The sequence below is a fragment of the Podarcis filfolensis genome, assembly GCF_964270895.1.
Source record: "Podarcis filfolensis genome assembly, chromosome: 17".
Lineage (NCBI taxonomy): Eukaryota > Metazoa > Chordata > Lepidosauria > Squamata > Lacertidae > Podarcis > Podarcis filfolensis.
The window spans coordinates 33,067,319-33,093,031 of NC_139621.1; the positions used below are offsets into that span (position 1 = coordinate 33,067,319).

Consider the following 25,713-nt stretch of genomic DNA (forward strand, 5'->3'; position numbering starts at 1 on the left):
AACTCTGCTTGTTTGTTTTTTATCTCACTGTCAATTTATAACCCGTAAATATAATAGCTTTCCCACTAGATGCTTCTTTTTAAAATGTATGTTAGTATTGCTTGGGGTCATGTTTTTCATCAGTTTGTAGAAGATTTGCAACGTAGGGAATTTAATTCCATCTTTCCTGTCCAAACTGACAGGGTTGTCTGCATAAGGCTCTGATCACAAAAAATCTGGAGGGCATATGATGGTATTTGGGAATCTCGTGGAAGGGATGCAGGCAACAGCACTGCGATTTGGATTCACATTTATGCAAGCCAAAAACAGTAGTAGCAGGGCATTTCTCCAACATTAGGAAAATCCAAACTGTCTCTCATTATTCAGTGGAGTCCTTCTCCTCAGATTTACTGGTGGAAGTCTCTTGAAAACCACGTTTTGTAATGTGGATGTTTGCCTCCACAAAATTAATTTTTCCATTCTGGATTTGTCCCATCACTTCCTGTAGGCAACAAGGAAAACCTTGATCTCTAGAATGCAATTAAAGGGCAGCAATCTACTCTAAAGTTCAGCAGCGACCGCTTCCTACAAAATTACATTTTCCATATGTGTCTTCCTAGAGAGACATCTGAATCACTGCTGGTTTTTGTATTTTCAAAGGGAATTTCAGCCATTGCTTCTTTGCCCTGGCAGGACTTGTGCTGCAATCTGTGATCTTTCTGCACAGAGTACAACCTAAACTAGTGCAAATCTCCACAACGCCTCAGGCATTCCAACAGCATACTTGCATCATGGCCATCATTTCTTTTGGTTAACGTGCGGCCAAAACAAGAGTCCAGTTTGAAGTCAAAAGCTTGCTTACAACTATGGCTTTTAAATTAATCCCCCAGTAAAGGTATTATCCCCCAGTAAAGGGGGACGCGGGTGGCGCTGTGGGTAAAACCTCAGCACCTAGGACTTGCCGATCGAAAGGTCAGCGGTTCAAATCCCCGCGGCGGGGTGCGCTCCCGCCGTTCGGTCCCAGCGCCTGCCAACCTAGCAGTTCAAAAGCACCCCCGGGTGCAAGTAGATAAATAGGGACCGCTTACCAGTGGGAAGGTAAACGGCGTTCCGTGTGCTGCGCTGGCTCGCCAGATGCAGCTTGTCACGCTGGCCACGTGACCCGGAAGTGTCTGCGGACAGCGCTGGCTCCCGGCTTCTAGAGTGAGATGAGCGCACAACCCTAGAGTCTGTCAAGACTGGCCTGTACGGGCAGGGGTACCTTTACCTTTTAAAGGTATTATGGTACTGGTCATTTTATTCTAATTTTATTGTGCACACTGCCTAAGAGTTTTACAATTAAGCCATCTGTAAACCTTCCTTAATAAATAAAAAGTACTGCTGTTCACATTTGGCAATGCAAATTTGGAAAGTGGGGAAAAAGAAGCCTGCTTCAACTTATTTATTTGTGGCCTGCACAGGCAAAAGTACAAATTACAGTTCAGTCAATAAATAGTCAGAGAAAACTCAAGTTGTAAGATTACTTTTATTCTCAGGTTTTCGTCTTGGTGAGAATATTTTTTCTTCTTTTTTTCTTTTTTCTTGTAAAAAAAGAAGTCTGTGCTGTAATATGGAGAATTAACAGATAAGCTATAAGTATAGCCGCCCCCCCCCCATGCCCCTTGCTGAACAATCACCACCCATGTTACACCAAACACCCCTTTCTTTTGGCCTTCCAGAAGTGACTCAAAGATGGGTCAAAGGGAAGAGAATCTTTTGAGGAATTAAAAACAGCACACGTTTTCTTTGGCAGCACTGTGGTGCATATCCAGGAAACAGCTTTTCCTGTCATGGAACCTAGGAATAGAAAACGTGACTGATTCCAAGGGCAATTCTCCAGCATTTTTAAGAGGAATAGCTTGATCGATTTTTTTGTGCCTGACAGAGCAAAACCTCGCCTTCTTCCCAGAAAAGTCTTCCGCCGATACTACCACAACAGGATCTTGTCGAGACACTCCGCCAGCCAAAATATCTTTTGTCTGGCTGCAGTGTCTGTATTGAAATGTCCTGCATAGCAAAAAATAATTTTTTAAAAAAATTATATTTGCTCTTAAAAGTTCTCAGACAACCGCAGCAAGTGTTTCGCCTCAGCCGCTCCAGTGCGATGTTGCTGAGCATTTTTAGCAAATAGCCTGAAAAACAAGACTGACTAAACGCCACCCATGTTTAGGCTGACATCAGCAAAGAATCAATCTCCCATTGCTGGCAAAGATCTACTTTAACAGGTGCAAAAAAACCCCCTTCATTTTGGCCTTGAGAGGGAAAACTCATGTCAAGTTGTGCTCCTCCTTACAGAAGTCAGAGCTACTTAGAAAGTTGCACTGAAGAATGAAGGTACACTTAGAAAACTCATCTCAACTAGTATTTGCCAGAAATTCAGTGGGGCTGAAGCCTGGTTAAGCACTGCTGTTTTGGCACTTTCCCACAGAATGACCAAGTTTTGCTCAAGCCTACTTAAGGCAAACCTAAACAATACATTTCTGAAGCCCAAACTATTTTACTAGGTGATGTGGCACCAAAATCTGCTTGGGAACGTCTTCTTAGCACATGCCCCTGATGCGCTAAGGTAATTAAGATCTGGGAATGTTCCACTTAAATTCACACTAGACCTGAAATGGCCCACAAGACCCAAAATACAACAGAAAACTGCAGTTAATCCCCCAGTTAACCTTCTTGTACACAACAGTTGTCGAATGGAGTGACTCTGAAGCCGGGGGGGTGGGGGACATCTTTCAACACACACCGACAAAAATTAGCCACTGGGATTCAAAAGCTCACTCGTGACACCAGACACATTTGTTGATTCATGTCTCCTTTTCAACCACTTTTCAAATGAGGTATATCTTTCCCTCAGCTAAGCTTAAAATTCAACAGCTGTTTTTATGATTTCCCCATGGAAATCCACCTCAAAGTTACATGTTAAAATGCCCCTACATTTTTTTAAATGTGATGTTTACTTGTAAAGAGTGGATATTACAGATTGTTGGCTGCATTCTTCAAACAAGGGAATAATCTTGAGGTTTGAGTAGTGTGGTTTCCTCTGCTCTGTGGCTTTCCTGAACCATTCCAGTAACACCAAAAGCTTCAATCAATGCGCTGAAGGTAGACTGTGCTGTAGGTTTGGATGGTGGTGTCATAATTCAGTTTCCTAATCTAGCAAATGTGGCACAAATGCTGCTCTAAACATATGGGCAGAAGGCGCTACCATTATCAGAATGGCTTAAAGTGTAGTGCCATAACTATACATAACTCAGGCGATGTTCAAAGTGGGGCCCAGACTAATACATTCTTTTGAAAATAAAACCACGTTTCGTAGGACACTGAACCAATCCCCACCCCAGCATGATGGACATTATGAATAAAGCCAGCGTGATCCATAGTCGAGAAAAGAAAATTCTGGAAGTGAGGTGGTCAACTTCGTTGCAACATGAGCTGCATTTTAGCTGCTGGTATTCCAAGTGCTTAATTTCAATACACCGAAGGTAAACCGGGTCTGGCAATAAAGCCCAATCTTTGTGGCACATTGTCACCAATAGCTGAATTGCTTTCTCTAGGCTCCCAAGTGGCTGGAGGACTGAGGTGTGTCCATCTCCACGCTGCTCTTTGCTCCTTGTCAGTCATTTCTGCCTCAATTCAATTATTCCATTTTTCCCCCCTGGTCAATTATTCTTGGCATTGTTTAGGGATGAAGGATTCCTGGCTTACAACACGGCTGTCCACTCAACTGGATACTCCACAAATAAAGTTTAACTAAAGCTGTCTTTCCCTTCTCCACCACGTTGACATGTTCCACTCGCAAGAGGGAGAAAACTCAAAACCACATTTGCTTCTTTCAAGCACTGCTTCAACTGTTGTGTGGAGGCAGAGGCATTCCCAGAAGAATCTGTGCTAGTGTTTATTTAGGTGGATTTTACCATGAAACTGCAGTGAAATTGAAGATTGTGTGTGTGTGTGTGTATCTGTGTGTGTGTGTGTGTGTGTGTGTGTGTGTGTGTGCGTGATGTGTATGTATGTGCACAAACCAGGTGTTTAAACAATAGATACCTGCATGCATTGTTTTGACATCACATCCAGAACCCAGCAACTGATTTAGCACAATCTCCATGCTGACCTTTGTACCCAGTGTCAAATTAATTCTAAACTGCATAGATAATTAAAAACTTAGAAAAATAAAGATTAACACTTAAAAAAACACACACAAACAAATTGCTGAACAGCAGTGAACTTCAGCAGTGATCCTCCTTCACATTTGACAGACTTGGAAACAGAGTGCCCCCGATACTGCTGTCGTCAACGGCAGCTGCGGCTTTTAAACTGCACATTGAACATAATCCCTGAGAAGTTTTTCGTCCTACTCTGTTGGCAAGCAGCTCTTCGCTAGAGAATGATCCTGAGGCTGAGGGTCGAGTGATGAATCCTTTAGTCCACCATTCATCTGCAACGTAATATATTACTTTAAAAACCATTTCACTTCTGGGGTTAAGTTATATGCTCAGTCCCTGGGAAAGCATCCATCTGAAGAGGTATTTTCCAGTTTTGATTTTGCGTCCTTTTCCACAGCACATTACAGCCACAGAATTATTAATTTCTTCCTATGGGGAAACTAAAAGAAAGAACAAGAGGAAGTTTATATACAAGAAGCAAGTCATAAACATTCCACATATTCATAATTGTCACCAGGGATGTCTTTAGCAGATGTGGCGCCGGGGTGCAAATATCCGCCCAGAGCCCCCAAATTACCACAGATATGGTTGGGGTGGCCGTAGCTGCGCACTGCCAGCCATGGGGGGCCCCCACAACTCTCCCCCATGCCGCTGTGGGAGAGTGATCCCCACAGAGGCTTGGGAGTGAAGTTGCGCCCCTCCGAAGCCTCCTCGGGAGGAGAGTGATACTCGCAGAGGCTTGGCAGGGAAGCTGCGCGCCCACCAGCCTTATGGTTGGCGGGGTGCAGCTGGCAGGCATGCAGGGAAAGGGAGGTCGGCGGCAAAGCCACGCAGCTCCCCCACTTGCTGGGGCGCCCCTGAGAGGCCAACACCCTGGCACAACACACCACTAAGCCCTATGGGAAAGACAGCTCTGATTGTCATAAGCAGAGCATTGCCTTTGAAGAGCAAAACTTCTCACATTATATTTCTCAAAGAAATTAGGGGGTCTATCCATCAGACAAGGCTAATGTCCCCATTTGTACAAACTTGTACAAATTTGTATCTACCAGCAGCAAGTGAGTTGCACGCCAGCTACTGATAACCAGCCACAAACAGGCGGAAGAGTATTACAGGGCTTATTTTAAAACTCAAGATGGACAACCCTACGCACCCTTAGGATTATACCTGAAGGAGCGTCTCCACCCCCATCATTCTGCCCGGACGCTGAGGTCCAGCGCCGAGGGCCTTCTGGCGGTTCCCTCATTGCGAGAAGCAAAGCTACAGGGAACCAGGCAGAGGGCCTTTTCGGTAGTGGCGCCCGCCCTGTGGAACGCCCTTCCAGCAGATGTCAAAGCGATAAACAACTACCTGACATTCAGAAGACATCTTAAGGCAGCCCTGTTCAGGGAAGTTTTTAACGTGTGATATTTTACTGTATTTTTGGTTTTTATGGAAGCCGCCCAGAGTGGCTGGGGAGGCCCAGCCAGATGGGCGGGGTATAAATAAATTATTATTATTATTATTATTATTATTATTATTATTATTATTATTATTACTTGGGAAGTTACCAGGAAGACTTAGGCAAACACCCCTACTACAGTTCCTATAAAACAGTGTTAAGGAGATGTAAAACCAATTCAAAACACACACACACACACACACCTCTCCAAAACCACTTTTTTGTTTTTAGCATTCTCAGATAATGCTCACAGATCCCAGTTGCAGTCTCAGCTAAGGGTGTGTAGGGTTGTCCATCTTGAGTTTTAAAATAAGCCCTGTAATACTCTTCCGCCTGTTTGTGGCTGGTTATCAGTAGCTGGCGTGCAACTCACTTGCTGCTGGTAGATAGCGATGCATTCTCTGCCAGGCCTGGGATGACCCAAGTCCTTTAGTAAACCACTGGCATATCTAGTTTCTGCTATCTTGGTAACCAATGTTTCCTGGATTTCCACATAGCTCAGCAGTCTTGTTAGCGCTGAGCTGCTGACTCAAGGAAGTTCCGAACAAAACTGACGGAGGGCCCAATAAAGACTATTCTCAGCGAAGCAGCAAAAAGAGAACAAGTCATCGTTTGCTCCCCAGGCCTCTAAAGGACGGCCAAACAGAACCCAACCAACAGGAGGCAGGAAGAACGCTTCTTGTCTGCAGAGCAACTAGCCTACATTCCATAGCAAGCCTTTTCCTTTCTCCAAAGAAGCTCAAGGGGCATTTAGGAGCTTATAATCAATATCCAGCTGATCCCTGATCCAGACCTTCTTATCCAGATTTTGTGGTGTTATAACTCTGCCTTGCTGAGATGTACTCAACTCCCTCCCTCCCTGCTGCCTCCAACACATTGAAGACAGCAAGCAGATGGAAGCCAGCCTTCAAATTCGCCTCCAAAGCAAACATAATTTGTGCAGGAAGAGATTGTTCCCTTCAGATTAAACTGAAGACAGGAGCGTGTTTTTTAACAGGGGAAAAGACTGTTCATACAGTTGAAGATACTTGAATAAGAAGCATGCAGTTTGTGGCTAGCTGAAGCTCAGAAACGGGGATACAGATTTGTCCCCACTCCTGCTCACCAGATCGTAGAGTTGGAAGGGGTCCCGAGGGTCATCTAGTCCAACCCCCTGCAATGAAGGAATCTCAACTAGATGACACATGACAGATGACCACCCAACCGTCATGTATCGGCAGATATGGTGAGCCTGTGGTGCTCCAAGTATTGCTGAACTACATCTTCCCCGTCCATTTGCCATGCTTGCTGGAATTAATGGGAGTTGCAGTTCAGCAAATATCTAGTGGGCCAAAGATCTCCCAGCCCTGCTCTCCTGTCACCCATTTCCCTCTGCTTCAGGAAATCAATTTAAGTACCGTATTTTTCGCTCTATAAGACACACCAGACCATAAGACACACCTAGTTTTTGGAGGAGGAAAACAAGAAAAAATATATTCTGAATCTCAGAAGCCAGAACAGCAAGAGGGATCGCTGCGCAGTGAAAGCAGCAATCCCTCTTGCTGTTCTGGCTTCTGTGATAGCTGCGTAGCCTGCATTCGCTCCATAAGACGCACACACATTTCACCTTACTTTTTAGGAGGGAAAAAGTGAGTCTTAGAGAGCAAAAAATACGGTAAGTATTTCTGTTCCAAATAATTTATGAAGGAGGGAGGGATGCAATTTATATACAAATATTACTTTCTTCTTCTTCTTGCTGCTATGTGATATTAGTGTGTTGGTTTTATATTTGATTGGATTTAGCCGATTACGCTTGTGTGATTTTATATGCACTTTAATCTACCGTAGAACCTTTTTAAGGCAGATGGTGACTTCCACCACATGTGGTGGTCATGCAGCAAAGTGAGAGGCTTTTGGGAATCGATTTACAACGAACTTAAAAAAAAATATGTAAATATACTTTTCCCAAAAAGCCTGAAGCTTTTCTGCTAGGAATGATGGGTAAAGAAATTAAAAATGAAGATATTATTTCTATATGCCACAACAGCTGCAAGAATCATGTTAGCACAAAATTGGAAAATGGAGGTTATACCCAATATAAGTGATTGGCAGGTCAAAATGATAAATTATGCCGAGCTTGCTAGAATAACAGGAAGATTAAGGGATCAAGACGAACAGAAATTTCATGATAATTGGAATAAATATTTGACGTATATTGGAACTAAATTTCAGACGACACTGGCGGGGTTGAAATAACTCTAACAGTAAGTGATTAGGAAGTAAAAGGGATAAAATACGTGACTGTAAAACCTATCTGATACTTACCAAAGGAGTGGAGGGAAGTCCAAGGCTTGGCAGAGCCTAAAACAATTTTGTATTATGATTTTTGGAATGGATATAATATGTGCAAGTTATGTAATGGATTTTGTATATGTCTATATGTATATATATGTAATATCAATAAAAATTTATCAGTGGAAAGAGAACCTTTTTAAAGGCAGAAGGGCAGGGTGCAATTTTACCATTGTTATGGTTGAGAACCACATCAGTATGTGCAAGTACATGCTTAGAGAAAGGACATGGTTATTCTTCAACATGCAAAACTAAGCAGCGAAATCTGCATTTGTTGCGTTTCGGTGAATTGATGTCAAGCATTTATTAGTGAGAATTTTCTCCCCAACTCACCTGCCAGCTCCACCGCCCTCCCCACAAACGAAGCCAGGATATACGAAACATTGAAATTATTCTCGAGGACAAAAGAGATCCACTTCTGTCTGCAGACAACAAAGGTTTCTGATCCCCAAGCCTGAGCAGAACCCAGACCTATACCAGGCTAACAAGACAAATTAAGCTTGCAGCTAAACTAGCCAGATAAGTATCTGCACACAAGTGCAGAACAAAAAGGCTGAGTAGACTTAGCTGACATTTTTGCTTTCCTTTCATGTGAGCAATTTCATTACACAGTAATGAATTTTTCTCCACCGCAGTCATTTCCCCGCCCTCAATTGTACTGGTTATAAAGCCAGCGTCTAACTTTCAGATAATAATTAGGAATTATTATGTGTAGGGTTGTAAAGTTGTATCCATCTCACTTAATCAACAAATGCTTTAATTAGTAGGTGGCAATTTTAAGCGAAAGGGGCGGCACATTTTAAATGGATGGAACATTGTGCAGAGGTCATTTTGCTTTTGGCATTGCTGTCATACAGATGCTCTTTCTTTTCAACACTTAATAGCTTTTGCTTCTTTAATTCTACTTTTTTTTTACTTCATTATCTCAAAACGCACTTAGTGAAGTTTCAGTAGTATACAAAATTAGTTAAATGTACTAGATTGCAAGTTTGTGGGCAGGGCTTGCTTTTTGTTTTTAATTTTTGTGCACTACCTTTTACATAGTATTATTATTAAATTGATGACCTAAGCAGCCGGTCATTGGAAGGCAGACAATTAAACAACTAAAATGCTGGAATCTGTGAGATGGAGGATGTGGCATTCAACAATATGTTGGTTTTCTATTTTGAAATAAAAAGGAGAATTTTTTAATCAAACTGTGACCCAAATTGAACTGTTTTATGGAATGAAATGTCTATGCATTTCTCCCTTTTACCTCAGCCAGTAATATATTTGTAGTAAGCAGCAAGCCATGACAATATCAAAACAAAAGACAATTGTTTAATTTTGCTAAGGAAGGTTAATTTGGGAACAGATTTTTTTGTTCTGCTGCTACTTAAAGAGTTACTATAATAATCAATGTTATCCCTAACTGTACAATTTGCCAAGGAATAAATGTTATAACCAGCCAAAGGTATTCCTCAAGGAAATACCAAGAGCTTGTGAGCAAAATAAAGAAAGCAATCACTAACATTACTAGAGAGAAAAATTAACTGAAAAGCCAGAGCCAGTTACCGTATTTTTCGCCCTATATGACACACTTTCTCCCCTCCAAAAGTGAAGGGGAAATGTGTGTGCGTCCTATGGGGCGGATGCAGGCTTTCTCTGAAGCCTGGAGAGTGAGAGGGGTTGGTGCGCACCGACCCCTCTCGCTCTCCAGGCTTCAGGAAGCTATCCGCAAGCCTTGGGAGCCCGCGGGACTTCCCGCCGGGCTCCCAAGGCTTGCGGACAGCAGCCTGCAGCCCGAAACCAAGGGAGTGCAGCGGAGCACGCCCCGGGCTTCAGGCAGATATCCGCAAGCCTGGGGAGACCGCGGGAGTTCCCGCAGGGCTCCCAAGGCTTGCGGATAGCAGCCTGTTCTGAGGGCTGGGGTCGGGGGAAGCTCGGGCTTCCCCCGCCCCAGCCCCGTGCCGGGGGGGGAATAATTTTTTCCCCTTTATTCCCCCCCCCAAAAAAACTAAGTGCGCCCTATGGGCCGGTGCTCCCTATAGGGTGAAAAATACAGTATATTGTGGTTATTTTGGACCCCAATCATTATCCGACAGAATATTTTATCTCAGGTTTGTTCACACATCCACGTATTATCACCTGGACTCTTACATGACTCTTTAGTTAAAATCCTGAATGGACTATTTCCACTGAAAAGTACTGTTTAGAGTTGACGATGGTAACATGACAATTTCTACCTGCAATTATTATCTCCAAGAGCTCACACACGCAAATAAACAAGTGATCTTTCTATATTGTATGTAAACTTGCCCTGGAAACAAAGAGCAACCCTTAAACCCAGTGGCATAGCGGGGGGGGCAGAGGGACAGTTGTCCCAGGCGCAAAATTGTTAGGGGTGCAAAATTTCAACCCCCAGTGCTGTCTCCATACAGCTGTGTGCTTCCATTGCTGGGCTGTGTTGAAAACAGCTTCTCCGTGTGAACCAGGAAGTGACCTCTCCAGACAACGGGAATGACTCTTCTTTTCTTATCTCTGTGGCTCTAATCTCCTGGGTGGCCTTGTTAGGCAGTTGAATATGCATGCATACTCTGTCCACTTCCCTCCCTCCCAAACCCACTCTGTGTGGCCCCGGGCACTGGAAACCCACGCTACACCACCACTGCTTAAGTCATCTTTCATATTGCTTTAATGGCAATCAAGAGATTAGCAGAGAAACTAAGGATATTTTCATTGCAAGAATGGCAGGTCCCTTCCCTGCAGAAAAGGCCAACTGCAGGTGCCTTGCCCTTGCAAACCCAGAGTAAGCCCCAAGGAACACAATGACAAAGTCAAAACTTACCCGAGTTACCAACAGTGCCTTTTCAGCAGATATATCTTTCAGCTACAGCTGAACAGTGACCACACCGAGAACAACCTTACATTCACCAATGGGTCCAAACAAGTGCACAAGACAGGTCCACAGAGTTCTCAATCCCAGCGTATCGCCGTCAGTCAACAATGCTCTCGTTTCCGTGCTTACGAAGCAATTAAAACCACCCAGAGTTTTCAGACTGTCGTGTATAAAAGTTCCAAGAGCAGCACAGGACGAGGATGCTTTGCTGTCTTTCTTGCTTCAATAAGCCTCTGGACAAAGTTCTTGGAAACACACCACTCCAACCCCAGCCGATGGTAAGGATCAATTCAGGCAGGCTACAGATTTGTGTCCACCCCAGCGCATAGCCTTTCCGCACACCTGCTCCCATTAATCTGCATGTTTGAAGAAGACAAAACAGAAAGTCTCAAGGTTCATGGCGCTAAGGATCCACCTTCTCTGTACCATAATATATTTATCCTGCATCTGTACATGTCTATCATCTTCTAGTTTGTTTGTTTGTTTGTTGCTTTATCTAGCCCGGGGCAACCCAAAGTGACTTACAACCAGACAGACAGATAATAGACCCTACGTAGATTCATTAAAAAACCAGGAGGAAAGAGAAATACATTAAAAACATCTCACCCACTTCTAGAAGGCCACAGACAGAGGCCTGGTTATACAAGAAGGTTTTTAGGAAAGTATTTAGGAAAGCTGTTTGTTTGCTGTGTGTTGTGTATTGAGTCAAAGGATTTTATATCTGTATTATTATTGTCTGTATTTGCATTAGGGTAAAGTAACTGCCTTTTGGTTCCAGAGGGTACAGCTACTATTGGTTCATTTAAGCTGCTGTATTTGGATCCTCTGTCTTATTGGTTTCCTCCAAAAGGCAGGACTGTGATTGCCTGATATTGTTCCCTCCAAAAAGTATCCTTTCTAGCTAGTTCCCTGTCCCTATAAATGTAGCTCTCCCCTCCTCAGTTCTCAGTCTTGTTTGCTTTAATAAAGAAGTGTTACTACAGAACTGTCTCTAGCGTATTATGTCAAGAGAGCTGAAATCACAAACCCCACGTCACAACACTGTGCATCTGGACATGCCTTTAGATAAAAAGGTAAAGGTACCCCTGCCCGTACGGGCCAGTCTTGCCAGACTCTAGGGTTGTGCGCTCATCTCACTCTATAGGCCGGGAGCCAGCGCTGTCCGCAGACACTTCCGGGTCACGTGGCCAGCATGACAAGCTGCATCTGGCGAGCCAACGAAGCACACGGAAACGCCGTTTACCTTCCCACTAGTAAGTGGTCACTATTTATCTACTTGCACCCGGGGGTGCTTTCGAACTGCTAGGTTGGCAGGCGCTGGGACCGAGCGACGGGAGCGCACCCCACCGCGGGGATTCGAACCGCCAACCTTTCGATCGGCAAGTCCTAGGCGCTGAGGCTTTTACCCACAGCGCCACCCGCGTCCATGCCTTTGGATAATGCCAACCAAATTTTGCATCATGGTTCCTGAGCTCAAGGAGCACATTTCTGCCTGTTTGGATATAATCGGACACCATTTTGAATAAAGATTGTGGACTGGACCTTTCAAAACTGCACTGATTTTTTGCTTTCTTAAAATTCCTGAGCAATTCCAGGTATGAGGCTGCTAGTGTCAACATGTGTTTGACAGGCAAATCTACCGTGAATCTCAGCGGCGGTTGTCTGAAGAGTAACAGGACAATGTATTGGTTGATTTTATTAAAACCCAACCTTACTTAAGCTTATTAAAATCTAAATGTGCACAAAGCCATTCCATAATGTTGCAATTTGAATAATGATCAACCATCAAGTTGTAACATTATTTTTTAAATTCATAGATAATTTTATTAGGAGGAATTTATGGGTTGGTGCATCGAAAACACAGGACACTAGTAGGATCTTCGGACTTATTGACAGTTAAAACTGAATGTAAGTCACTAGAGACAGCTCTGTGTTAGGCAATTACCAAATTTGTTATTTACTTAACAATGGCTTCGTAATTTATTTAATAACGGCTTTAATAGTTTAATAAGTCCTGGTACGTTATGGGAATGAACAAACATTTATTATAAATGAGCAGCTGAAGCAAACAAACCTACGTTTGCTTTGGAGGATATTTCGAAACCGTTTGCAGAACTGCAACTTGCTTAATCCCAAATCTAAACTGGACACTACTTGTCCACTCTGTGTATTAGTGACATAGTTCTTTCATGCACACGTCACCAGAGCAGTGTGGGCGCTGGTTCTCATGCAAAAATAAACCATGTGCCGCTAACTGCGAGATGCTCCTTAGTGGGGCTTTTTTTCTGCTGTGGTTGATGTTTGCCCAGAACAGGAGTTGCAAGCGGATTTCAAAAGCACAGACAAACGGAAACTTTTAAGGTGTAAATTCTGCAACATAAATAAATAAGCAAAACAAGGAACCCTCGTAAAATACTCACCCTCCACCAAAATTCAGCTTTGCTGTAGCAATCTAGCCTAAAAACCCCACACTGCAAATACCTTCCCATTCACTAAAGGAAAACAACATAGCTGTACCTTTATTTCCCAAGCTGTGTTGTCCAGGTCCCACCAGTAATCAGAAACATCTCTGGGCTGTACATTTCCAAAAATGCTTAGGAAGGGCTTGTTCGATTAAGGGGTGTTTGGTGCGTCCTTATATGGGGGCAAAGGCAGGTGTCTTCCAGAAGTTACTTGGAACAAGGGCTGATCACTGTCGGCGTAGGGGGGTAAACCAGAGCCACATTCACTCGCTCGTTACCGTTCTTCGGACAGATGATCTCAGTCACTCCCTCTGGCCTGGGCTGACTCAGCAATTCTCCTGCGGGGGAAACAAGGTAGAGGGTATTAAGACAACCATGACACCTCTTGCTTCAGGTCTCGAGTCACAAGAAGGGTAAGTTCCCAAGCGTGGATAAGGAAAATACAACTCAAGCGATCATTAACTGCTTGAAGAGAAGTAAGGTAAAGGTAAAGGGACCCCTGACCATTAGGTCCAGTCGTGACCGACTCTGGGGTTGCGGCGCTCATCTCGCTTTACTGGCCGAGGGAGCCGGAGTACAGCTTCCGGGTCATGTGGCCAGCACGACTAAGCCGCTTCTGGCGAACCAGAGCAGCACACGGAAACGCCGTTTACCTTCCTGCCGGAGCAGTGCCTATTTATCTACTTGCACTTTGACGTGCTTTCGAACTGCTAGGTTGGCAGGAGCAGGAACCGAGCAATGGGAGCTCACCCCGTCGCGGGGATTTGAACCGCCAACCTTCTGATCGGCAAGTTCTAGGCTCTGTGGTTTAACCCACAGCGCCACCTGCGTCCCAGACCCTACATAGATTCATTAAAAAACCAAGAGGAAAGAGAAATACATTAAAAACATCCCGCCCACTTCTAGAAGGCCACAGACAGAGGCCTGGTTATACATGAAGGTTTTTAGGAAAGTATTTAGGAAAGCTGTTTGTTTGCTATGCATCTGGACATGCCTTTAGATACTGCCAACCAAATTTTGCATCATGGCTCCTGAGCTCAAGGAGCACATTTCTGCCTGTTTGGATATAATTGGACACCATTTTGAATAAAGATTGTGGACTGGACCTTTCAAAACTGCACTGATTTTTTGCTTTCTTAAAATTCCTGAGCAATTCCAGGTACGAGGCTGCTAGTGTCACCCGCGTCCCTCTTTTGAAGAGAAGTAGCGTAATGCAAAAATGCCACCTGACACAATTATCGTATTGACAAACTGAACGTCTGAAGGATTATAAGCAAGACAAACGCAAGCAGCTGTCATCGCTTTCCCTCTCCAATCACCTGCACCACCAGACAGATGGACTCTAGAGATCTTTATGTAGAATCTGAACATTTAATGCATGCACTCCCAGAGTCTAATGAAAGAAAGGCTACAGAGAAAAAGAGAGATTGCCATTAGGATTTAGGAGTAAATGGGCTCTGACTCAATGAAGGCTTTAATAAATGAATTAAACTGTACCTGCCATGAGAAGAATTGGTAAGAGCCAGACGCACAGTCACACTTTAAACCCCTGCCTAGGTATGTTCCAGTGCAGGGGTGCACTGAATTCAGTCTTCCTTCTCAGCGGCCTCGGAAGAGAGCCGTGGAAAGTGAGAGAGGCCCTCCAGAGACCCTCTGCAATTGCACATGCCTTTGGATGCAAGCACTTTTCCTAAATTCTTCTAGTGATCAGACATTTGTAATTTCCCCTAGGAAATGATCTATTTTCAGCCCACACCTTTCTGTGCTAATGGCTTGCAACCATTTCTCCTCCTCAAATTATTGTTTCTTTAGTGCAAACACAGAGTAAATAAAGAAAGGCAGTTGCCTGTTTCTAAGGAGCTGCTGAGCACCTTTCAACGGTGTGCGAAGATAACAAGAGGGGGAAATAAATGAGAGAGACTATGGTAACGGGATAGGTGAGTAAATGCAGACGGAGAGGTGATTGTTGATGAGGAGGTTTTCCCAGGTAGGCCTGGTATCCAGATGCTGACATTTCCCTCCTTTAGATATTTAATAATTCAAGGTCTTGATCTAAATACCCCCAATAACTGTAGGCTCTCATTCCAAATCTTTTGTTGTATCAGTTCTCCTCTGGAGTCTCTTTAGTTTCTTTGGGTTGCGTCCAACACTGTTGTTACCTGTACACCCTCAAAATCTGCTCCAGAGGGCACAGGAAGAGGAGAGAATTAACACACAACTCTTCAAGTCTTTCAAATGTATTTCAAATAATGTTATATAAAAAATACAGTAGCCAATTAGTCTTATTAGCTGATAATGAGTCAACATTTAGATCAGCTAACAATAACATCAGAATACAGTATGTGTACAATGCTTCCAAGTGTACATGGCACTTTATAGAATAACGCCAGCAAAGAAAAAGGGGGATTATGACCCAATAGCTCAGAGTTATGGGTTTGAATCCCATGTTGGGCAAACGTTTCCTGCATTGTAGGGGGTTGGACAAGATGACCCTTGTGCTCGCTTCCAATTCTACAGTTCTATGATTCTATGGAAGTGAGAGCTGGACCATAAAGAAGGCTGATCACCGAAGAATTGATGCTTTTGAATTATGGTGCTGGAGGAGACTCTTGAGAGTCCCATGGACTGCAAGAAGATCAAACCTCTCCATTCTGAAGGAAATCAGCCCTGAGTGCTCACTGGAAGGACAGATCGTGAAGCTGAGGCTCCAATACTTTGGCCACCTCATGAGAAGAGAAGACTCCCTGGAAAAGACCCTGATGTTGGGAAAGATGGAGGGCACAAGGAGAAGGGGACGACAGAGGACGAGATGGTTGGACATTGTTCTCGAAGCTACAAACATGAGTCTGACCAAACTGTGGGAGGCAGTGGAAGACAGGAGTGCCTGGCGTGCTCTGGTTCATGGGGTCACAAAGAGTCGGACACGACTAAACGACTAAACAACAACAACATGATTCTATGACCTAATGAGCTTACAACCTGAAGTACCATATTGGTGAATACAATGAAGGGAGAAGGGAATACAAATTAATGTGTCAGACGTCAAGTGGGGGAGACTCAAGTTCAAATCCCAGCTTTGACCATGAATCTCACTTGATGTTTTTGGGGTCAGTCAACCCCAAACTTACATCACAGAGTGCCATGGGTGTAAGTGAGGAGTGGGATGTTGGGTGGGGGGTGGGGGGGAGAACATGCCATGTACACTGTGTTGTGTTTGTTAGAGGAAGGGTGGGACACAATAGCATTAAATAGCACTGTTACAAGAAGGGGGGGAAATCCTCCTCCCTTATTCCCCCAGGAAAGAAAACAATAAAGACAGCAATATTCAGAGTTTGAAGATTCTTTAGTTTAAAGGATGGACGTTGCCGTTCACACAGTTTCATCTGATGTTCTGTGCTAAACAGGCCAGAACAACATCCTCAGCAGTTCCTGCATCCAGCCCCAGAACTTCCAGGCTGCGGAAACTTTTTTTTTTTAAATTGAAGAAAGCAAACAGCAATTTAAAGATTTCAAAGGATGGAAAATCCTTCCACCTAATTTCCCCTCCAGGAGTTAATTACTAATTTGTCGAGACTACTGTGACATTTTGTTTCATGAAGCAATAACTAGCTTTATGTAGGGTTTGTTATTGCATTTCGCCACTTCTGAATAATTCCCACCCCCACCCCCCCACCTCGTAAAATGGACATGCTCATCCAAGGCAATATGAACGTTAACAGGTTGTAGACACAGCCTGCACTTTGGAGTCCCCATGAATAGGCGAGAGTAAAGAGTTCGATGAGGAGCATTTGTCCTTAAAATGGCAAGCACATGCAATCCTAAAGGAGCATGTTACACATAATAATAATAATAATAATAATAATAATAATAATAATAATAATAAATTTTTATTTATACCCCGCCCTCCCCGGCCAGAGCCGGGCTCAGGGCGGCTAACACCAGTAAAATTACAATAAAAACATAAGGGGTGGGGGGACAATTTAAAATACAGGTTAAAAATACAATTTAAAACGCAGCCTCATTTTAAATGTAGCCCATAGATCAAAACCATAAGGGGAGGGAAACATAAGGGTCAGACTGAGTCCAAACCAAAGGCCAGGTGGAACAGCTCTGTCTTACAGGCCCTGCGGAAAGATGTCATGTCCTGCAGGGCCCTAGTCTCTTGTGACAGAGCGTTCCACCAAGTTGGGGCCAGTACTGAAAAGGCTCTGGCCCTAGTTGAGACCAAGGCTCAAAAGAAAACTTGAAGCGGGTGGGGACAGTTGTGGCAAGTCATAGATATTAACAACTTTCCCCACATGCAACAGTCACCACTGGAACTTATTATCTGTCTTTCCTACTGGGGAGCTCTGGCTTGCTCTCCCTCTTCTGCATTTGCAGCCTCTCTTTTGTTCTTGCTCATGTTACTGACATAAGCTGGCCTTGCAAAGAAGCTCAGAGAAGCTACAAGCTGACAGAAATTTTAAAAAAATCACTGAAGTCTCTACGTTGCCTGAGTTCAGGGCTGTGTGTGTGATGGTAAGATCCCACAGGAATGCAAAGGGGGGGGAGCACAAAAAATAGTACTGGGTGCACAACTTGGCTTCTCGCGACACTCAGCTTTCATTAAAAACAACACCACCCCAAATTCCCAGTCCTTGCAAATGTAAAGATATGCTTGAAAGTGGTCGCTTCCAACTCTACAATTCTATGATTGCGCACGCATGCACACACACAACCTTTCCAAAGGTCATATTAATCTCAGGGTAGGGAAGGTCACATCACTTTGGGTGGGGTGAGGCTTGTGTTTTGACAAGATGATCAAGGGTCCTCTGAGCTCTGTCTCCCTCTTAATTAAAAGAAAAGTAAACTGCAGCTTCAAGCAGCTGATTGGCTGTACTCAGAAGCCTGGCTGCCTTTCTTTCAAAAATGTGGGACAATGGGAACAATGGTAGGTGAGGATATTGCATGGCGGGGGGGGGGGGGAATGGCTGCCCCACCCCCTGGCCACTTTGTCAAAAGGTACGTCTCCCCTCCCAAAAGTGAAATTTAATTTACCAGCCCACCCTCCCAAGTCTCTGATAATCTCTTCCACTAACAGCTTGGAGAATAACAAATGGTCTTATGAAAGGGTGATGGTGGTTTGTGATTATCCTCCGTTTCTCTGAGCAAATTTTTCCGTAGTTAATGTAGTAGACTCACCCTCATCCCTACTTGCAGAAGCAGAATCATTTCCGCAAACAAGCTTTAAAATGCATAATAAATTAAGCAAAATCAATAGTGCGAATCTGCTCAATCTGCGTCATTTGTACTGGGGGTGAGGAACCTGTGGCACTCCAGATGTTGCCTCAGGCTGGCTGAGGCTGATGGGAGTTGCAGCTCAACATCTGGAGGGGTATAGCTTTCCCACTCCCAATTCGCACAGACCACAGAAATCCATTTCTAATTTGCAGGGTTTTTATATTTGCAGCACAGAATACTCACAACCCTGCCTACTTTATTAGGTATAATATAAAGGTAAACGACCCCTGACAGTTAAGTCCAGTTGCGAACGACTCTGGGGTTGTGGCGCTCATCTCGCTTTACAGTGGTACCTCGGGTTAAGTACTTAATTCGTTCTGGAGGTCCGTACATAACCTGAAACTGTTCTTAACCTGAAGCACCACTTTAGCTAATGCTGTTACCTCGCCACCAGAGCACAATTTCTGTTCTCATCCTGAAGCAAAGTTCTTAACCTGAAGCACTATTTCTGGGTTAGCGGAGTCTGTAACCTGAAGCGTATGTAACCTGAAGCGTATGTAACCCAAGGTACCACTGTACTGGCCAAGGGAGCCGACATTTGTCAGCAGACAGTTTTTCCAGGTCATGTGGCCAGCATGACTAAGCCGCTTCTGGTGAAACCAGAGCAGCGCACGGAAACGCCGTTTACCTTACCGCTGGAGCAGTACCTATTTATCTACTTGCACTTTGACGTGCTTTCGAACTGCTAGGTGGGCAGGAGCAGGGACTGAGCAACAGGAGCTCACCCCGTTGTGGGGATTCGAACCACCGACCTTCTGATCGGCAAGCCCAAAAGGCTCAGTGGTTTAGACCACAGCGCCACACGTGTCCCTGGGCATAATATAGTTTATACCTATTAGTGTTACATATAATCTGTAGTATGAAGAGAACACGGGTGCAGATTCTTCTCCTGCTGCCATGTTTTTGCATTTTTTCTTCTATTTCCCTTGCCATTCTGAAAAGTACACTTGGCACCTTGGCCAGAGTTTGTTTGCTTATTTAATTTTCATACTGCTGCTCCTCTCAAATGGGAATCTGGACGTGTCAGTGACCTATATGCTGAGGATGATGATATGTTCTGGTGGCGGACGCCACATACAATTTAAGACGAGTTTAATAACAGCCGCAGCAGCAGTGGCGTCTGGGATGACGACCACAATGATTACATTTCTGAGTAGCATGCAGCACCCTTATTTGTTTCTCTGTGGACCATTTCCCCAATCACATTATCAAGCCTACCACATGCCCGAGTAATCAGTGCCAAGCATTATATAAACTCATCCTTTAAGGGGGGAAAAATAACAATTTTCCTGTTCTGCTGAATTAAGCCCCAGTGGAGTCCAAGAGGAATTAGAAATGTTCTGCAGATCAAAGTCAAGAAAGGTCACATTGCCAGAAGGAACTCTTGGCTCCTTTTCCTCTCAGTGCATTAAGGGAAAGCAGGGGGACAGGGCAGGAAAGAGTGAAGGTGGCGCGCACGCGCGCACACACACACACAAACACAAACACACAAACACACAAACACACACACAAATCCCTCCAGCTTTTTTCATCGACTAGACCTTTTGCAACCCGTCTGTGTTTGGATAGTACATTCTTTCTGAGGCATGTCACACACAATTGTAAACCCCAGCTCCTGACGGCAAGCCGTTTCATAAAAATGAGAGATAATACAGAAAGTGAAGGAACTCTTCTATTGCCAAGAAATAGCCTCCTTCTAACCCATCCACCCACCAAAACACCCCAAGAACCCAGAGGTACAGACTGATTTCCCCCCCTTCTCTTTCAACACTGGGACGCCAAATTGTTTTACTGCTTTTATTTTTGCATGTGGAATTGTATTGACTTTTTAAACTGCTGTGCCTCTTGTAAGAAAGGGGGGACAGAAATAAATATTACAGTAAGTCAGGGTTTCCTAAAAGCGGTCAGTACTGATCCCTTGGGGTTGATAGGACTGTGCAGGGGATGATTAAAGATCTGGGGCTGACAAAGGCTGAGGGGTGGGTAAGAAGTTTACGAGGTATACTGCAAAAAAATTAATCAGAGATTATGAGCCTCAGGCATGTACAGAGTTCCTTCTCAACGAGGAACCTCTGTATTTCATAAGATGATTCCACAAAACAACCGCATCCGACCATTCTGCTTTGCTGCTAAAAAATTGTGTACACAGGTACACTTTTACTTTTTATTACCGTATTTCACTTTTTTAACATTTTATGATTCCTAGTGATGTCAACTAAATGTTGATTACCGTACTTTTCTGAGTGTAAGACTAGGTTTTTTTCTTTTAAAATTATGTTAAGAAAAGGGGGGACGTCTTATAAATGGGGCAATTTTCCCCCATTTTCTTAATTTGGAGTCCCCCAAAACAGGGGACGTCTTATACACGGGAAAATACGGTATATGCTGATATTCCTAGACTTTATTCCATTTGCATTCCTAAGATTCTGGGTAAAGGATGACTTTATCAACTCATCAAGGGGTCCATGAACCCAAAAACTTGGGAAACCCAGTTATAAACAAACAAAATGGGTGAGCCACTTCAGTGATTGACCTCTTGGGAGCCAGTTCGTACATCCATATTCAATACCTGTCTTACCAGTGTGAATGAGCTCATTGCAAATCCATTGCCACAAACAGGACTTCTGTAGCATCGCAGACACAGTACTTTCTCAATGATATTAAAAGACATTTCAGTCCCTATCGACTTTTCTGGGTGTGGGTCAGAATATCTACACTAAAGCTAACCACATTACAGTGGTACCTCGAGTTAAGTACTTAATTCGTTCCGGAGGTCCGTTCTTAACCTGAAACTGTTCTTAACCTGAAGCACCACTTTAGCTAATGGGGCCTCCTGCTGCTGCCGCGCCGCCAGAGCACAATTTCTGTTCTCATCCTGAAGCAAAGTCCTTAACCCGAGGTACTATTTCTGGGTTAGTGGAGTCTGTAACCTGAAGTATATGTAACCTGAAGTGTATGTAACCTGAGGTACCACTGTATATGGAGCACTGAGAAAATGAGTGTCTGAAGTGCATGGCTGCGGCCAATACTGATGGCTGTTTCAACTAACTTGTGGAGATTCAGCATATGGAATGGAAAGGGCCTGTTGCTGGTTATAATACAGCAGATAAGGTGTCTGTACAGGAATTATAACTTACACACATAAGCACAAAGTCCCCTATGACCCTCCTCTCCACCACACACACATTGCACTGCAAAATTATTACATTTTACAACTAGTAAACAGAGGCAGGGCAATCAGGCTGCCTCAAAACGTACTGCTTGTACCCACTTAACCCAGCATGCGAAAATGCCTTATCCCAAGGGAAAATGCTGTTTGAAAAGCTCTAGGCTGGACTTAAGGTAATTGCCAGGCCACGCAATTTTGCCAATGTTGATAATGTATTATGTAACTGATTTAGAAAGCACTTATTGCTGATGACTGAGCAAGGTCATCAGACTCTTCAGCTGAGCTGCTTCTGTCCCGCAAGAATGTCCGTACAGAGAGTGGAAAACAAGATAGAAATGAATTATGGGGAATATAAAATTAATGCAAAGAGGATAGAGATGCAATTATATTATCCACCCACTTATACAACAGGAACTCCACAAGTGCAACGAGACTTTGGTCTCTCTCCTCCACCTCCTCCTGTACCCTCCCCCTGGCCAAAAAAGTGAACCAAAATAAAAAACCTGCTTCAGAGGTGCCCAAAGCAAAAGGTGTTCATTAACTACCATAATCACAGTTAATAATTTTACTAAGATCATAAGCTATAAATAATTGTGTACCTATTTAAATATATGTTTTCAGATATGCTGGAAGCTGCCCAGAGTGTCTGGGGGCAAGCAACCCAGTCAGATGGGCAGGGTACAAATAATAATTTATTTTTATTTTTATTAGTTCAAGATGGTGCTGACCTCCCCATGCAGTTTGAAGGAACTACACTGACAGATGAAAGCCAGGGGTGGGGGGTATACTGTTTTACATCATGAATGTTACCTCAGTGTATGATCAATTACTGCTCAGTGTCAGACACCTTGCCTCATGACAATCCTGGATTTCTCCAGGTGGGTCAAACCGAGGCGATCAGGGCCGGTTCCACTGTCCAAATCAGTAATGTCTGGAACAGATTGGGCTGCCATCTTGACTCAAAAGGCTGTCCAATGTTACCGAAATGTAGACAAAAAAAACTGCTCTAGTTTCTTCTCTCCTCCTACTCTATCTGTAGTCCCAGGTTTAGGTCCTCTTCCTGCCTTGGGACCTCTGTAGTCTTGGCCTCACCCATTTCAATCCTCAGATGCGCCTTTCCCCACAAATTTAAGTTCCCAAAGCTACAGATGAAGAGTATGTGGTTAAAGCAATTATCATTTCAGGAATGTGCATGGGCCCATTCAAGAACATAGTCTTGGGTGCAGTAGAACTCATCTCCCTGAGCATCTCGCTTTTCATTTATTTTGTTATCTTTTATGGCTGCACAGATATGCCTCCAGGTGAAACCAGACTACAGCTGACGGAAATTTCAAGTGAATTTGGGCAACAGGGGCTTCACTGCTCCTGCAAAACTACTTACTCATCCTCATGTCTAGCAGCAGAAGAATTATTCTACAACTTTTACCATTTTGCATAAGTTAAGAAGGCTGATCGCCGAAGAATTGATGCTTTTGAATTACGGTGCTGGAGGGGACTCTTGAGAGTCCCATGGACTGCAAGAAGATCAAACCTATTCGTTCTTAAGGAAATCAGCCCTGAGTGCTCACTGGAAGGACAGATCGTGAAGCTGAGGCTCCAATACTTTGGCCACCTCATGAGAAGAGAAGACTCCCTGGGAAAGACCCTGATGTTGGGAAAGATGGAGGGCACAAGGAGAAGGGGACGACAGAGGACGAAATGGTTGGACAGTGTTCTCGAAGCTACCAGCATGAGTTTGACCAAACTGCAGGAGGCAGTGGAAGACAGGAGTGCCTGGCGTGCTCTGGTCCATGGGGCACGAAGAGTCGGACATGACTAAACGACTAAACAACAACATGCTAAAAGCATCCATACTTGGTGTAATTTATTCAGAAGTCAGATTTCTGCCTTGCCCTAATTAACACATATATATGTAAATTACAGAGAATGCACGGGCCAGAAGGAATCTTTGCTGCACTGGACGGAGCAACAAGAAGACATTCTGGCACCCAGGGCAGAAATTCCAAACCACCATTTTGCCACAGTGGTAAAAAATAAAATCTAAATAAATGTTTTGTTGGCATTTAAAGGGTACCCCAAAATATCTGTCTGCAGCAGGTCCCTCCTCACTGTGCCTAAAGATGTGATTGGTACAGCGTAGAGCAAAACATTGAAAGGAACTGTAGGAAAAGAGGCAGCTCTTCCTCCCCGCCAGCTCGCACAGACTGTCTTTGCTATATCTAGCTACAGCATCACTGAAACAAGTAACATCTGGAAACTAAATCAATGTGTCAGGGAACCTGTTTATGTCCAGGGGCACAGCTGCCCCTTCCAGTTTCAGCAAGTCATGGCAAGTTATCGTCAGACATTCATCACTTATGACCAAAGTCGCTTTCATACTGCATCACCAGCTGTAATGTTATCACTGAAGATGAACTGGAAGGGCGCAATAGGAGAGAGGGAGAGAAGGGGGAGGATTCTGAGACCAAGCAAAATAAAACTGGAAGGACCCACTGGACCTCACAGGGAGAAAATAGGTTCTGAGAGAAATCAAGGATGGAGTGTTCATAGTCACAACACACCACTTTGACCACTGCTGCTTGCCTGTAATGCAGCCAGTAAAACATCTATCTAACGAGCATTCACATAAAAGGGCAGTGTAAACAGAAGCGTCCATTTTGAAACTATTTAAAAATTGTTTTTATCATGCAATGTCCTTGGGAAAAGAGGCCATTTTATGCCCCCCTTTTATAAGAGCTAATTTTGCTTTCCTTGAAGCAGTACTAAGAACTTCCAGCCTTTAAAGGATTTCTGCATCTTAGTCAAGACTACAGGTGACCTGAGAACAGGGGCATTGAACAGAGGGGATGTTCATTGTTTCAAAAGGACTGGGGCAAATTTTTACTTTATATGAAAGAATATTGTAAACAGCTGAAAACGTTTGTAGGTTTAAGTTGAAATGTTTGGTAATGGGAAATTAAGGAGCTGATTTACTTATAAGAAGGTGATTGCTAAAAGATTTATATAAGGTAAAAAAGTGAATATAGGAATGTGAAAAAATTGGTAAAGTGATATGGAAGTCTGTTAGAGGGAGGGAAGGAGGTCGATGCTTTATTTAAGTAGTACTTTAAGTTATGATTTTTTTGATTTTTTTATACTGAAATTTTTCATACTGAAATGTAATGAAATAAGGAAAACATAATAAAAATTATATTAAAAAAAAAGAGGGGATGTTCAGTGCTGGGAAAGGGGTGGGGTGGGGGAGAAGAGTGAGACAGATTCATCATACCTGGGGCTCTTATCCACAAACTAAACCAGGAATTCATTCCAAAGTCTCCCTCTCTTCTCTTGGACGTCACCGCGGTTCAATCAAGGAGGACACAACTACAGTAGGGATTGAGTTCTGCTTCCTAATCTTTCAACCTCTGTTATCCAAGGTGAAAACCATCACCAAGGTGATGATTAGCACTGGATCCATGACTACGCCACACAGTTACCAAGAGACAAGATCTGTGCTCAGCAAGACTCCAGAAATTGTTCTAAAGCTCATTATCTCGGAGAGTGACACTGGCATTGCAGGCCCCAGATGACATTTTCATGAGTTCTCCAGACATAAGGGAGGACTTGCATGAACACACCCATGTCTTTAAAGGTAGCGGAAGCAGCAGCCCTGAATATGAATGGCAGATCAGCTTTCTCCTCCAACTACCCTTTCATAACACGAGACACAATCTAACCTGCAGCACAACCATGCTACACAACTTTTATGAGACGGTACTGCTTCAGATGACAGAGGACGAGATGGTTGGACAATGTTCTCGAAGCTACTAACATGAGTTTGACCAAATTGTGGGAGGCTGTGGAAGACAGGAGTGCCTGGCGTGCTCTGGTCCATGGGGTCACAAAGAGTCGGACACGACTAAACGACTAAACAACAACAACAACTGCTTCAGACTGCAGATGGGGGATGCTGGATCTGAAATCCACCTTGG

At 43.8% G+C, this 25,713-nt stretch overlaps 1 protein-coding gene and 1 long non-coding RNA gene across 2 annotated transcripts in view; one reads left to right on the forward strand and one right to left on the reverse strand.

The window, feature by feature from the left end:
* Positions 1-1,490: 1,490 nt before the first annotated feature.
* Positions 1,491-25,713, reverse strand: part of MFHAS1 (multifunctional ROCO family signaling regulator 1) — a 52,042-nt gene continuing 27,819 nt past the window's right edge. Inside the window, exons 2-4 of the mRNA XM_083592917.1 lie at positions 13,349-13,631; positions 10,781-11,187; positions 1,491-4,621 (exon numbers count right to left, since the gene is read on the reverse strand). Coding sequence (XP_083449043.1) covers positions 13,501-13,631 — 131 coding nt within the window. The 3' untranslated portion in view covers positions 1,491-4,621; positions 10,781-11,187; positions 13,349-13,500. The remainder of the gene's footprint in view (positions 4,622-10,780; positions 11,188-13,348; positions 13,632-25,713) is intronic.
* On the forward strand, positions 11,437-14,408 carry LOC310753170. The gene is made up of 2 exons (XR_014543253.1): positions 11,437-11,468; positions 14,210-14,408. It is a non-coding gene; the product is annotated as an uncharacterized lncRNA (long non-coding RNA).